Below are 13,884 nucleotides of genomic sequence, written 5' to 3'. Positions count from 1 at the left end.
CTCCCACTGCCACCCCTAAATCACACTGGAAACCTGGGAGTTGGACGTAGAGACACCAGTGGGCTGGTGCTAACTGGAATGCAGCAGGCTGCAGACTCCAGGAATTCCTCCCCACTTAAGCATCAGCTGCTCAGTTGAGTTTTAATGTCTCAGTAGTGTGGTAGGGACAGTTGGTTGCTGACCCAACTTACTTCTTTCATCCCAAATAATGGAGCCCCAGTGTTACTAGGAACAACTAAATAGAAGCAGAATATTTCCTGCCTCTAGAGCACTCAAGGGTAGATAGTTATGGTATGTAAGTGGGGGTATCACTGGGAAGGATTTATAGGAAATATGCTTTCAAAGGAAATGAATTTAGCTGACATATAGAGTGCCTACTACATTTCCCCTTCTTTCTGACTGAAACTTGGATGTGGTGACTGGAAACTGGCAGCTGAGAGGATGAAGACTAGATTCACTTCCTAGGATGGGAGAGAAGAAAAATAAACACCTGAATCTTTGCTGACCCACCACCCTAGACTACTTGTGTTCAACTTTTTTTTTTTTTTAATGTGCAAAAAAACCCCTGGAGTCAGGTGGTAGCGCAGCTGGTTAAGCGTAGCTGGTTAAACGCAGGTGGCGCAAAGTGCAAGGACCGGCTTAAGGATCCTGGTTCAAGCTCCCAGCTCCCCACCTGCAGGGAGTCGCTTCACAAGCAGTGAAGCAGGTCTGCAGGTGTGTCTGTCTTTCTCTCCTTCCTGTCTTCCCTTCTCTCCATTTCTCTCTGTCCTATTCAACAATGATGACATCAATAACAGTAATAACTACAACAATAAAACAAGGGCAACAAAAGGGAATAAATATTTTTTAAAAATTTAAAAAAAGAAAAAAGAAAACCCCTATCATGTTGAAGCCACTGCTCCCCCACCCCCATATGTGCATCTACATCAACCTTCACTGCTTGTGAAGCATCTCCCTCAGCAGGTAGGAAGCAGGGGCCTTGAACCCAGGTCCCCATGCATGTAAACATGTGTGATAAACTGGGGGCACCACCACCTGATCCTTCCACATTCTCTTTTCAGATCACTTTATTTTGGAATTGTTGATTTACAGGGATGATGTCGTCACAGGGGTACAGTTTCTTATCTCTCCTCCAAACAGATGTTAGCACACTTCATCCTCCACTAAACTGTCACCCTCTTCTACCACAGGGCACTGGACCCCCAGCTTCTCCCCACTCACCATCTCCTCTGCTCTTCAGTTCACAGATATGAAAGGCCTCAACCTGTTATGGTTTCATGTTGTCTTCTCCTTAGCTGTGTTTCTTAGGGCCCACTGATGAGTGATGTTTGGTATTCATCCTCTTTTTTGCACCTCAATGGAAGGAGGGGCCAGGGCCCCTTCAGCTCTGCCTCCCAGCCCTGGGCTGTTGCTCTAGGACATTTCCCAGTAGAAACCCTTAGTCAGAAGTCACCATCTCCCCCTCCTGGTGCCTCTCCATAGCCCAGCACTATTTTCCCAGAGGAACTATGCCTGATCCCTCCCTGGAACAGCTGTGGAGACCTGTCCAGTGCTCATCTTCCATCATGTGTTCCCATCCTCCTTTCCTTGCTCAGACTCAGAGCTCCCCCCCCCCCCCCCCCCGGGGAAGGAGAGACTCAGGGTCACTCTCTCCTTGCAGTGGTCACACAGGGATACAGAAAGCCTTTCCAGGATGGCACTAATTCCTGGGGTGAACTTACCATGGACCTCACAGAAAACCAACACATGTGATGCTCCCTGTATGATGCTGCACATGACCCACATCCTGGGATCTCTCCCAGGTGGGCAGGCTGGTGCTGTGTGGAAGACCCCCACCCTGATCCCACCCGCCTGCCAGATTGTGCCCTCCTGCAGGTTCTCTAGGAGGCAGATGGATGTCACCCTGTAGGGGAGACATGTCCACAGCCATCCACCCCTAACCCTCCCATCCTCTGCCAGGAGACAGGAAGTATTGTTCCCAGAGAAAGAAACAGGAAGGCCCACTGTCATGTGCTTTTAAAAAATATTCAAGTTTAATAATTTATGCTTTAAGACACACTGACTTTTCCTTAAAATGAATTAGTGGAAGAACCCAGACCTGCCCATCTCACTGCCTGGAGCCAATCACCACCATCTTGCCTTGTGACAAGTGGGGTGTGGGGGTGGTCTGAGTTCCAATGCTTTCCTTGTCCCCTGAGTGAAAGAGCTGGGTCTGCACAGGGGGCAGCTCTGCTGACCACCTGTATCTCCTTCTATTCCCATTCCCCCACGGACAACTGGGTGACCCTAGCACCCAATGTCCCGGGGTCCCTGTGGTCCCTCCAGGTCAGCCCATCAATAGGGTGAGTACCACAGTGAGAGTTTTCCTCGGCCCCTGCACAGAGAAGAGAGGACACAAGTCAGAGGCCAGAACTCTAAGACAGTGGGTCAATCAGAGGGCACCACCCATCAAGGAGTATAACCAGTCTCCATAAAGGACCCCTGCATCACAGCCCCCACTTGTGCTGAAGCAGGATTTACATGTCAACACGGTAAGATGTTCTAGGTTTCCCCAAACCCCACTGTTAGGGCCTTGGTGGAAATGAGCAGTAGTCCCACTGGGCTGACATAGGGCCCAGCCCTGGTACCTTTCTGTAGCACTAAGTGGTCTGACTGGTGATGTAGCCCCCAGGAGCCACAGGGACTGCCCTCATGACCCACCCCTAGCCCCTTGGGACTGCTCACCGGTTCCGTCCCTGAAATCTGAAGTGGGCCCCTGCTTGGAGGCCATTGCGAAGGTAGGGTCCACCCCTGGTGCCTAGGTGGCTCCTGGGGCCCCCGCGGTCTGTGGAGCTAATCCCTGGGAAGTTAGTCCTTTTGGGCAGGACCTGCAACCATAGCTGAGTTAGTCCTGAGACTCCTGCTCTTGTAGTCTCACTGGGCAGCCTACCTACACCCCCTTAAGTGTGGCGCCAGAGCCCAGAGATAAAGCCACCTCTTCCAAAAAGTCTGATTGGGTTTCTCTGCTGGGGGCTCACAGGCAGGTGGGCACAGACCCTACTGTCTGTTACTTTTCAGGGCATCAGGCTGTCTGGGCATCAGACCATCACCTAGTCCTGAACTGTCCCTCTACTACTGTGGTTACCTGGCCTGCCCCCATACCAACATCCTCCCTGGAGGAGGAGGGTCTTGCTTGGGAGTGAAACCCCTCAAATTTTGACTCCTGTTCTTGCCAAAGCTATTGGTGTCTCAGGTCCCCCACCCAGAGAGAGCAGAGCAGGGCCAGGTTGGGCACTGTGTCCCGTCCTCCCGATTTCTGGTCCATGGGTTTCCGTGGAGACACCATACCATGGATCCTGTGCTCAGACACTCGCCTTGATGATGCGGCCTCGGAACACACTGCTGTCCAGCCCCACAGCAGCCTGCACGGAGCTTTCACTGGCAAACTCTATGTAGGCATATCTGGGGGTGGGTGGGAGGTAAAAGGTGTTAAAGTCGGGTGCCCCCTCTACAGTGGTGCCCCCAAGGCCCTCACTTACCCCTTGGGGTGTCCAGAGAACTTGTCACACAGGATGGTGACCCGGTGGATGTTCCCACAATGGTTGAAGTGGGCCTCTAGCTCCTCAGCTGAGCCCCCATAGTCCACCTGAGGCCAACACATAGCAGCTGGGAGCTCCCCAGGGATTCACCCCTAAAGAGTGTGGTCTCTTGGGCCCCAGGGTGTGATCTCTTTCCCCACATCCCTGCAAGGGGGCTACTGAGGAAGGGATGGCATCCACCCCCCACCCAATCCCCCATAATCTGGCCCTACTGAAGTCTGATTTTCAGGAAGTGAGACTCGTTGCCAATGATTAGGCAGCTGGGTGACATCAGGCCTGTAGTCCTTCCTGGGGGGATGTCCCCTACTCCACTCCACCCTGCCTTACCTCATGCATGGGCCAGACCCCATCCCAGCCCCCCTCACCCCCTCCCACCACTCACGTTGCCCACATAGACAGATCTGTGGTCAGCCTCCACCTTCTGTAGAGGGGTCTCAAGGCAACCTATGGAGGAAGGGGTCTCAGAACTCATCCTCACTTCTGTGGGGAGAGTGTCTCTGACTCTTCAAGAAGGTCATTCCTGAGGGTTTATTCTAGGATGTGCGTCCCAGATCTGCTGCCCACCAGCCCCAACACCCATTCAGATACTCCCTGAGCTGACCCGAGTTTCAGGGAGAAAGGCTCAAATTCCATACCAAGGGGGTCGGGGGTGGTTGCCCCTCAGGGAGGAGCAGTCAATTACAGACTCCTACCTGCTTGGGATATTGGGGGAGGGGCTAGGCCAGTGCCTGCACTCTGCTTGTCCCTTATCTGACCCTGTGCTCTGGGCAGCTCCGGTGGCCCCATGGCCTGCTCCATGGCCCAAAGCTTCCTCTTGATGGCTTCCAGCTCCTGTGGAAGCAAGTAGTTGAGCTCAGTTGCTGCGCCTGTCTCTGTGTGGGGACACTGAGGGCTCCTAGAAGGGGATGGGGAAGCCCACACAGAAACACACATGAACACACCTCACAGACCCCCATAGGCCTCCCCCCACCAGTTGATATTGGGGCTGCGGCTCTCCTCATGTGCTAGTCAGAGGAGCTCTGTCCCCCATACTCTGTGCTCCTCCTCACACATGAAGTTCCAGGGCTTTGACTCCCACCATTACCTCTGCAGGTGTGGGGCACTTGGCCAGGTTCTCCCTCTCCAAGAGTGAAAGCAGGAAGTCTGCATCTCTGATGTCTTCTTCCTTGTCCCCACCCCCGAGCCCCAGAGAGCACTTCTCAGTCCCACTCCAGGCCCCCCAGCCCTGGGCCTCTGGGTCCCAAGAGGCACTCTGGAGCCAGGCCTCAGAGGGGGGTGGGAAGAGAGCATGACTGAGGAAGGGCCACATGGAAGATGGGGACAGTGAGGACAAGGCCAGCAGGGTGATGAAGAGGAGGATGAGAAAAGGTCAGGAGAAGCCTCCCCACTCACATGCATACCAGGCACTGCATGGGCCCCTTGGGGGTTTTCAGCTCCTTATGCCTCCCAGCTGCTTCCACTTAAGCTTAGAAGGCCCAGCTGGTGGCAAGATGGCTCACCTGGACGGTGTGCCTGCTTTAGTACGTCTCCACCCAACTTTCAGTCTCCAGCCCCCACTGCATTAGGGAGGAGCTTAGATGTTGTGATGTCTTCCCGTGTGTGTGTATGTGCGTGTGCGTGTGCGTCTAGCTGAAAAAGTTGGCCTGGAGTGGTGAAACTCTGGCTATCACTAAAAAATAATTAAAGCAAAGAGAAGAAAAGAAAATGAGGCTGGCTGGGCCTGGGGCTCTTTGGATATTTAGAATAGGGGAGAGAATTGGTGGAGTTTAGGGTGGAGCTTGCTCTGTCTAGTTCCTCTTCAGAAGCTGCCTGCCTGTTGGACTCAGTTCCTAGCTGCCTCAGCCCTTCCTCCAGTATCATCCTCACCCTCATGTCTGACTCCAGGGGGTGCTATTGACACAGTGCTTGGTGGGCTGCTTTTAGAAAGCCTCACCAATTCCTATTTCTTCCTTTTTTAAAAATTATTTTAATTTATTTATAAAAAAGAAACATTGACAAAACCATAGGATAAGAGGGGTACAACACACAGTTCCCACCACCAGAACTCCATATCCCACCCCCTCCCTTGAAAGCTTTCCTATTCTTTATCCCTCTGGGAGCATGGACCCAGGGTAATTGTGGGTTGCAGAAGGTGGAAGGTCTGGCTTCTGTAATTGCTTCCCCGCTGAACATGGGTGTTGACAGGTTGATCCATACTCCCAGCTTGCCTTATTTCTCCCTTCTTGAGTGACCATGCGGCTGATTGCATCTGTGTTGGGATCACTCGTCGGGATGCGGCATCATCTAAGTTCATTTCCCACGTCTACGCTCGACCGGACCTGCCAATATACGCGGATATCTTCGCCCACCCTGTCCAACGCTTGACGTCTCGTCACCCAATCTGGTCCCCTATGCCTACAATGAACTTCTCTGTTCCAGTCTCTTGGAAACAGAGTTGGCAGTCAGCTGAGGTAAAGAACAAACACCTCATCACAGACCCCTGCAAGCATCAACCCGGCTTTGACCTAGCACGTTATGATTGGGCCCTCCTCAATCGCTATCGAACAGGCCATGGCCGGTGCGCAGCCGCTATGTTCCATCGCTGGGGAGCCAGAGACGACCCGAACTGCCCCTGCGGCTACAGACAGACTATGACCCACATAGTCAATGACTGCCCCCTCTCCAGATTCAAAGGAGGTCTCGAAACTTTACATCAGGCTCAACCTGACGCTGTTGACTGGCTACGGAAGAAGGGCAAACGCTAGAAGAAGAAGACTGGTCTTAGTGAGCCCCTTCCTGGGCCAGACCACACGGGGGCGTCTTGTTCCTGGAGTATAAGGTAGGCAGTCCCAGTCATATGACCTCTCCTGGGGGACACTGGAACAGCCAGAACCAGAGCTATGGGACTCAGGCCTGGCCACCCAGCTCAGTTTAGCTTTGCAGTGGAAAAACAGTGTCACCACCCAGGCCAGGCAGCTGACACAGGGCCCAGCTGGGGCTCCCGCCAGCCGCCTGGCCAGGGGACAACCCTACCCCATGCTGGCCTTTCCAGTGACGCCGTTCAGAAGACACAGTGTTCCACACCCAGACTGAGGATTAAGTCACCCTCCCCTGGGCCACCAAAACTGGGCACTGCGTCCTGGCATTGCCCTACAGGGGGACACTCCTGCACCAGGTCAAGATGTCCCTTTCTCCAGTTCCCTGCCTTCCTTAGGACTCTACCCCCTTCCCACTCCAGGTTCTTGCTCGTTTCTGCACCAGTCCATGATGACTAGAGTTGGCTTTATTACATGATACAGAAATCTGGGCCTGGCCCAAATGGCAAAGGCTCCATGACAGGTCACACAGAGAGGACACAGGGGACATGTGTCGGGCACAGCTGTCATGGGTGGTGCACAGCCCTGAGGAAACCGTAACAAGAACTGATCTGTCACTTCATGCAGCTCCTTTTGGGGAACTAAGAATAACAGGAAGGAGAGAGAGGACATGTGTCCCATTCTCCTGCTCCCCTCCTCAGTGTATAAGTGTCTCCGGTCCTGGAGGCGGTGGGCCACATGGTAGTGTGGACACTCATCCTGCCAGGAGCCCACAGTGCCTACAGTGAATGACTCTCTGACTGCAGTCTGCATGATGTGCCTGTCCTGTGGACTCTTTAGGACAGCACTGTCAGGTCAGCTGGATCAGAAGAGCGTCACGAAGCATATACAATATAGTTTTCTGCAATTTGGGGAGCAGCACATGGCCTTTCACAGGCCTGTAGTCCGACAGGAGTTGGTTCCCAGCTCCAATCTTTAAAAAATATTTATTTATTCCCTTTTGTTGCCCTTGTTGTTTTATTGCTGTAGTTATTATTATTATTATTGTTGTTGTTGTTGTTGGATAGGACAGAGAGAAATGGAGATGGGGGAAGACAGAGGGGGAGAGAAAGATAGACACCTGCAGATCTGCTTCACCGATTGTGAAGCGACTCCCCTGCAGGTGGGGAGCCAGGGCTCAAACCAGGATCCTTAACGCTGGTCCTTGGCTTTGTGCCACCTGCGCTTATCCCGCTGCGCTACAGCCCAATTCCTGCCAGCCCCATTTTTTTTCTCTCTACTCTTATTTACCATCGATTTAAAAAGAGGCCACTCTGGTACATGTGGGTACTGGGGACTGAACCCAGGGCTCACACATGTAAGGTCTGCATTCTACCTGCTGAGTCACCTTCCCTGCTTCACTAGTCTCATCAGACCTGTTTTGGAAAATGCCTCACATGGCAGGATTCTGGGGCGGAGGATGCTGAAGTTGGGAAAGTCAAGGGGACCTGCATTGAACTCCCCTCCTCCCCCCAGCCACAATCATTGGTTCAAGGGGCTACTGTAAACCTATCTAGAGCTTGGAAGTTTCCTTTTCAGTTACTTGAGGGAAAGGATGGGAATGGGAGTCAGGCAGAGAAAGCTTGAGTGCTCAGCTGGGTGGAGGGGTCCAGGAGTACTGGTGTCTGGAGGAAAGAACCTAGCAGTGCTCCACAGAGACCTGGAGATGAGAAGGCAGGCCCCCCTCCAACACACCATGTTGGGGACTTGTCATAGAATGTGCTTACCTGGGCAGGTGTAGATAGCATAATGGTTATGTAAAAAGACTCTGTGCCTGAGACTCTATAGTCCTCGGTTCAATCCCCCACAACACCAAAAGCCAGAGCCGAGCAGTTCTTTGGTTAAAAAAAACAAACAAACAAACAAAAAAACATGCTGTGGTCAGGGAGGTGGCACAGTGATAAAGCTTTGGACTCTCAAGCATGAGGTCCCGAGTTTGATCACTGGCAGCACATATGCCAGATTGATGTCTGGTTCTCTCTCTCCTCCTTTCTCTTAAATAAATAAAACCTTTTAAAAATGTGCTTACCCCACCCGGTGGCATTGGTTGCAGAGTTTGAGTAGGTGTGTGGGTTGCCTACTAATGCATGCTCCTGGCCCATGGCCACCACACTTGACAGGTAAGCCTGTTGCCCAGAGCTGCTGCTGGGAGATTGATCCAATCTACACACGATGCCTATAATAGATCCTTATCTGTCTCTAAGATGTGTGGAGCAGATCTGGATAGAAAGCTGGGGCCTTCAGTTGCAGGGCTCATGGGTAGTTTAGAGCAGTTGAGGACATGGAAGGGTTCAAATACCCTTGAAACATGGACAGAACTGGTGATATTACTCTGAGTTAGTGGACAGGGTGGGTTGTGTAGGTTAGACTGCAGGACAATATATATATGGAGAGAGAGAGAGGGGAGGGGAGCGGGAGAGGGAGAGGGAGAGAGAGAGTGCAGTGGATGGTGAAAAGACAAATGGATGGGATGGTGGAAAGACAATGATGAATGGTGAGGATGGGATCAAGTGATGGTGGGATAGAGTAATGGGTGGGTGGCTGGTGAATGGGTAGATTAATGAATGGATGGGTGGATGGGTGCATGGATGCATGGAATGAAGGATGAATGGTATTCAGTGGAATCCTTCAACACTCACAGAATGAATCTGTGTATCTCTGAAAACATAACAGCATTTGCATAAACCCATTGTTCCCACAGGACCACAGGTCAGATTTATTTGGGACTTTCATATTTCCATGGTTTATTTATTTTTATTTGGCAAACATCTCTTCTTTATTATCATCATGAATATCAATATTTGGACCTCTGCAAGGACTATATACATTCACATTAACGTACACTATTGACTTCTTGCCTCTTGGCGGGGCCCCTAGGAGCCCAATTTCAGTAGCTGGTCACTCCCTATATTGCACTTGGGTCCTGGGAGCTTCTCACAGGCAGGCAGGCAGCAAGGCCTGTCCCTGGTCTGTCTACTGTCTGTCCTCCCGATAAGCACAAGTGACAATGTCCTGATTCCTTTACTTCCTACTTCAGATTCCAGGGGAGTTGGGGGGTAAGAGTGAGGCTAGAATGGGTGGTATTCTCAAGAACACCCCAACGGGTAGCTGGGCAGAACTGTGGGTGCTATATACAGCAGTCAAGTCTCTGAGTGGGGATATCAGGGTGATGCTTTTGTAGTTTTTTTTTTTCCTGCAAAAGTGTGAAGAAAGTGGTGCAGGTGCAGGAACATGATGTATGGGCACATTGTGCTGAGACCAAATTAGGGGGTGCACAGAGTGGAGAAGAGGTAGAGGAGGGAGTGGGGTCACAGAGAAGAGGCCCAGAGACTGTCCCCTGCTCTGAACGCAGTCAGGAATCAACCCAAAGATTGTCACAGTTTTGCGTCAGAAGTAAAATCTTTCTCTGGGAAAGACACGTTAGCACTTTTTTTTTTTTTTCAGAAGTGGAAAAATGAGCTGTGACAGAAATTCACAGAGGATGTGTGGGCAGGCAGAGGAAGCCTACCTTGCACACACACAGGAGGCATGTACACTAAGACGTGTGCACACCCACCGGAACCCGCGTCTAGTCGAGAAGAAACAAGTTGCTTCTTGTTGGGCAAAACCCTCTGAACCCTAATATCCCAACACTTCCAAAACAGATCAAACAAGAGAAAAGACAGACGTTGGATCAAACCCGGTGGAGGAGAGCAGTGAAGAGAACGCTTTGGCAGTGACAAAAACAGTCTGGAGTTTCACTTCTTGTGTTTGTTTTTTGGATTTCCTTTGGAGCAGAGGTGTGTCCGGTGTCCTTGGCTGGCTAGCTGGCAAGGTAGTTTACAGGTATGTTTCCTTTACTCGTTTTTAAAAAACTTTTTTCTTTTTTTTGGATTTCTACTTAAAGCCAAAGAGTTTGACATTAAAAGAAAAAAAAAAAAACCTGAAACAAACAAAAATGCTTGAGTTGGAAACTGAAATATTTTTTGCCGTCTGCACCGCATGGGCCACATGCCCCTGGGTTGGTTTTGGTGACACAGCGGCTCAGGTCTCTGGCTACAAAACAAGTTTTCTTTGTCCTCTTTTCATTGGGAAGGGGGAAAATCCCCAGTTTTCTTTGTCCATTTCTGAGTAGCTCTTTTGCCAACAAAACTCCCCAAATTCTCCACTGAAAATATAAGCCACCAAACAAATTTTTGTCCATCAAAGAGAAAAACACATGAAAGCGATAAAGAGAAAGGCAAGACAGAGACAGGAGACAGACAGAAAGAGACAGAAGCGGAGGACAGAGCCGGTCCTGCTCCCGTGCCGGCCGGTGTCCACCCCGCTGTCTAAAGCTCCAAGGTAAGTTTCTGAGGATGCTGGCTAAGAGGTTGTCACGTGAGATAGTCAGGAGCTGAGGAAGTTGCGTTGATGCAGTTTCGTTGGTTCTGTGTTTTCTTTTGGAGAGAAGCAGTAGCAGCAGTGACTCCAACGGTCGGGCCCCTGGGGCCAGTGCAGCGTCCAGCAGCTGGGGGCCAATCAGGGTCAGCGAATGTGGTGTCCATGGCCAGATGGGAGTAGTGGGGGGAGGTCAGTGGGGCACGGCATCCAGTGGGCCAGGGGGGCCAGGGGAGCAGGGGCGTGAGGGCCCTATGGAGCTGGCTTCACAGGGGCTGGTGGTGCCAGGGGGCAGGCAGGGGCCCAAGCCTGTGGTGGCATCTGGCTGTGTGGATGCCACATCGGGTGGCATGGCTGTGGGGCCCTGCAGGCTCTGGCCACACACGTTGTGGTGCTTCTCCCAGTCCTTGTGCTGGCAGAAGGAGCCGCAGTAGCGTGCTGCGTTGCAGCCGCTGCATGTCTCGCTGGCCTTGCGCCCGCAGTTCCAGCAGCTCTGGATGTGAGAGGGGTCGGTCAGGACAGGCCATGTGGCCCCAGGGCCCCCAGGTCTCCATCCTGACTTGAGAATAGCCAAACGAACACAGCAACAACCCACATTCAGACCAAGCCATGCGCCACCGGGTGAGGAGAGGAAACTGCCAGGTACTACAACTCACGGGGTTTTCTGGCCAGGCCACTTTAGGAGGACAGGCCCCAACTGTCATATTGCACAACAGTAGCCCACTCAGAACTGGGGGTGGTAAGACCAAGGCTATGGTCCTCCTCTCTCTTCCAGGAGGCCTTTCTGGCCTTACCAGGGCTCAAAGCAGGAATGTGGCAAAGTGAAGACTACCAGGCTCTAAGCTAGGATTTGAACCAAGACTGCCTGCCCCTCTTCGCCTGTCTAGAGGTGGACTAGCCAGTCAGCTGCCAGATAGGCAGAGGGGAACAGGCATCAGCTCAGTGCCCAGGGTAGAGAGGCGCAGTGAGGTCCCTCCCTATGTGGAAGTGCCGAGTGGGGGTCTGGCAGGGCCCAGGGTGTAGGGTGGGCAGGTGGCCCTACCTCGCTGGAGTCCTCCTGTTGGTTCACCACAGTCAGGGCGTCCTCTGAGGCCTGTCTCCGGGCCTCGGCCAGGGCCCGCTCCATCTTGGCACGCTCTGTGCTGATGAGCTCGTGGGCCTTGCGCTCAGCATCTGACACAGCTTTCTGCAGCTCCGACATGGCCTGACGCTTCACCTCATTCACCGCCTCTTCTGCAAAGGAAGCTGTCAGAGGACCACCCTGATGGTCTCAGGCCCATGGACAAGGACAGGACTCACACACAAATGGAGCACACCTGAGCAAGTATGGAGTGCCCCAAAACACAATCTCCACTGCCAAGTTTTCAAACTTAGGTTGAAGGGTCATTCAAAGGCAGGGCTTGGCCAGGTCCAGACCCCATTCTGAATCAGTAGCCATGGAAGGGCCTGAGACTCTGTGTTCCCAACATGTTTGTATAATGTGGACCCTGCTGATTGTATAATGCAGGACCCCTCTTGGAGAAGCACAGCTGATAGTTTTGTCCCATGGGCAGCCGGCTACCCACTCCAGATCACCTGGGAGCAGTCCAGGGTTCCACAGAATTGTCACTCCAAATCTGCTGCTCTCTTCTGATTGCTACCTTCAACCTCTGAGAACCCCAGTCTGCTGTCTGGGCCGGGCCAACCACTGGAAGCTGAAGTGTCCCTGCTCCTTGACACTGGGAGTGGCAATGTCCCCACACCTCCTCACCCACCCCAAAGCCTCCCTATCCTTAGCTGTTTCTGCTGTGTGATGGGAGGTGTTGAGGTTAGGGAGAGGCAAGTTTCCCACTTAAGGAACTAAGATGGGGTGGAGGGTAGATAGCATAATGGCTATGCAAACAGACTTTCATGCCTGAGGCTCCAAAGTCCCAGGTTCAATCCTCCGCACCACCATAATAAGCCAGAGCTGAACAGTGCTCTGGTTAAAAAAAAAAAAAAAAAAAAAAGGAACTAAGATGCTCCCAGTCCTCATATGAGCTTTTGCACACAGTGAACTGAGCGTCCTGTCCCCCGACCCCACATCACCACTGAGTGCCACATGGATACCACCAGGGATATACCAGCCAGATGAAGGGGAAGGAGATAGGCTGAGGAAAATGAGGACACTGGCCTTCTGTCTAGACTGGTGGTTTCCAGGCCCGGTGGTTTCAAGGCTCCCACCTTGATCAGGCCGGTTGCCCCTTATCTCTAATTTGGAATTGCAGATCTCCCTCCCCCCACAGTAACTTTCTGAACCTGAGATTTGTCTTCTTTTCCTCACACTTTATATCTAACCCATCTGCAAGTCAGCACACATCAGGGCCCCACCTCTTCTCTCCACTGTTCCGGTGCTGCCTCCTCTCCCTGCCTGGGGGGCCCTGCACTGCCTGGCTTTTCTCAGAGTTTGCTCTCCACATTCCCTGCAGGTGCTCAGGCTATGTCTCAAAGGCATATGGACTTCAACCTCAGTGCCTGGCAAGTCCTGGCTTGTTGTGTGCATGTGTGTGCCCATGTGCTTTTTGCTGGGCTGAGGGGCTGCCCTCTCACTACTCCCCAAGCCTTGAAGCTGGATCTCAGGGTTTGAGTTTTTTTTTCCAGGAACAGGGCCCCTACTGAGAACCCCCCTCCACCCACCCCAGATGACAGCTTGCCAGACCCATGGAGCCCACTCACCTGCCTTCCTCCAGATCTCCTCAGGCATGTAGGCAGACAACGCTCTGGGCAGGAAGTCCCGCTGCATGTCTGAAACACAAGGCTGGTGTGATGCACGGGAAGATCTGCCTCTCCACTGCCCTCCTAGCCCCCAGTTGCCCTGCATACCCTCTCACCTAGCTGAGACCCCTCCACGCCTGCAGAGCTACTGAGAGGCCGGGTGGGGGCCATGGGACCCTTCTTGGGGTCCTCAACATCGCTGTAGCGTCGGATCCAATGGTTGAGCTCTTCACGATCGGCCTCCTGACAGCGGCGCAGCACCGTCAGTGACCTTCGAGTCTTCTCAGCCATATCCATGATGCAGTTCAGCAGCTAGGGGTGTGGGGGTGGGCTTGTGAGTATAGGTGGGGTCCACCCTATGTCTGCTTCCACACTTCCTG

At 52.5% G+C, this 13,884-nt stretch overlaps 2 protein-coding genes across 10 annotated transcripts in view; both read right to left on the bottom strand.

Moving 5' to 3' along the window:
* Positions 1–2,017: 2,017 nt before the first annotated feature.
* Positions 2,018–5,185, bottom strand: PABPN1L (PABPN1 like, cytoplasmic). The gene is made up of 6 exons (XM_060185020.1): positions 4,663–5,185; positions 4,271–4,409; positions 3,961–4,022; positions 3,519–3,625; positions 2,725–3,441; positions 2,018–2,374 (listed from the first exon to the last, which is right to left on the bottom strand). The coding sequence occupies exons 1-5, from the start codon at positions 4,885–4,887 to the stop codon at positions 3,342–3,344; spliced, it is 633 nt and encodes a 210-aa protein (XP_060041003.1). The 5' UTR covers positions 4,888–5,185; the 3' UTR covers positions 2,018–2,374; positions 2,725–3,341.
* A 3,942-nt stretch (positions 5,186–9,127) lies between these two features.
* The window catches only part of CBFA2T3 (CBFA2/RUNX1 partner transcriptional co-repressor 3), a 64,698-nt gene continuing 59,941 nt past the window's right edge, over positions 9,128–13,884 (bottom strand). For 7 of the 9 annotated variants that reach the window (XM_060185011.1, XM_060185014.1, XM_060185017.1 and 4 more), the window contains 4 exons: positions 13,621–13,816; positions 13,466–13,534; positions 11,814–12,016; positions 9,128–11,264 (listed from right to left, as the gene is read on the bottom strand). In XM_060185011.1, coding sequence (XP_060040994.1) covers positions 10,965–11,264; positions 11,814–12,016; positions 13,466–13,534; positions 13,621–13,816 — 768 coding nt within the window. In that variant the 3' untranslated portion in view covers positions 9,128–10,964. The remainder of the gene's footprint in view (positions 11,265–11,813; positions 12,017–13,465; positions 13,535–13,620; positions 13,817–13,884) is intronic. The other 2 variants (XM_060185013.1, XM_016191677.2) reach the window with 1 other exon arrangement.

The sequence above is a fragment of the Erinaceus europaeus genome, chromosome 2 (genome assembly GCF_950295315.1).
Source record: "Erinaceus europaeus chromosome 2, mEriEur2.1, whole genome shotgun sequence".
NCBI classification, from domain to species: domain Eukaryota; kingdom Metazoa; phylum Chordata; class Mammalia; order Eulipotyphla; family Erinaceidae; genus Erinaceus; species Erinaceus europaeus.
Note: the sequence above shows the minus strand (reverse complement) of the source record. Positions and strands in the feature narration are given on the sequence as shown.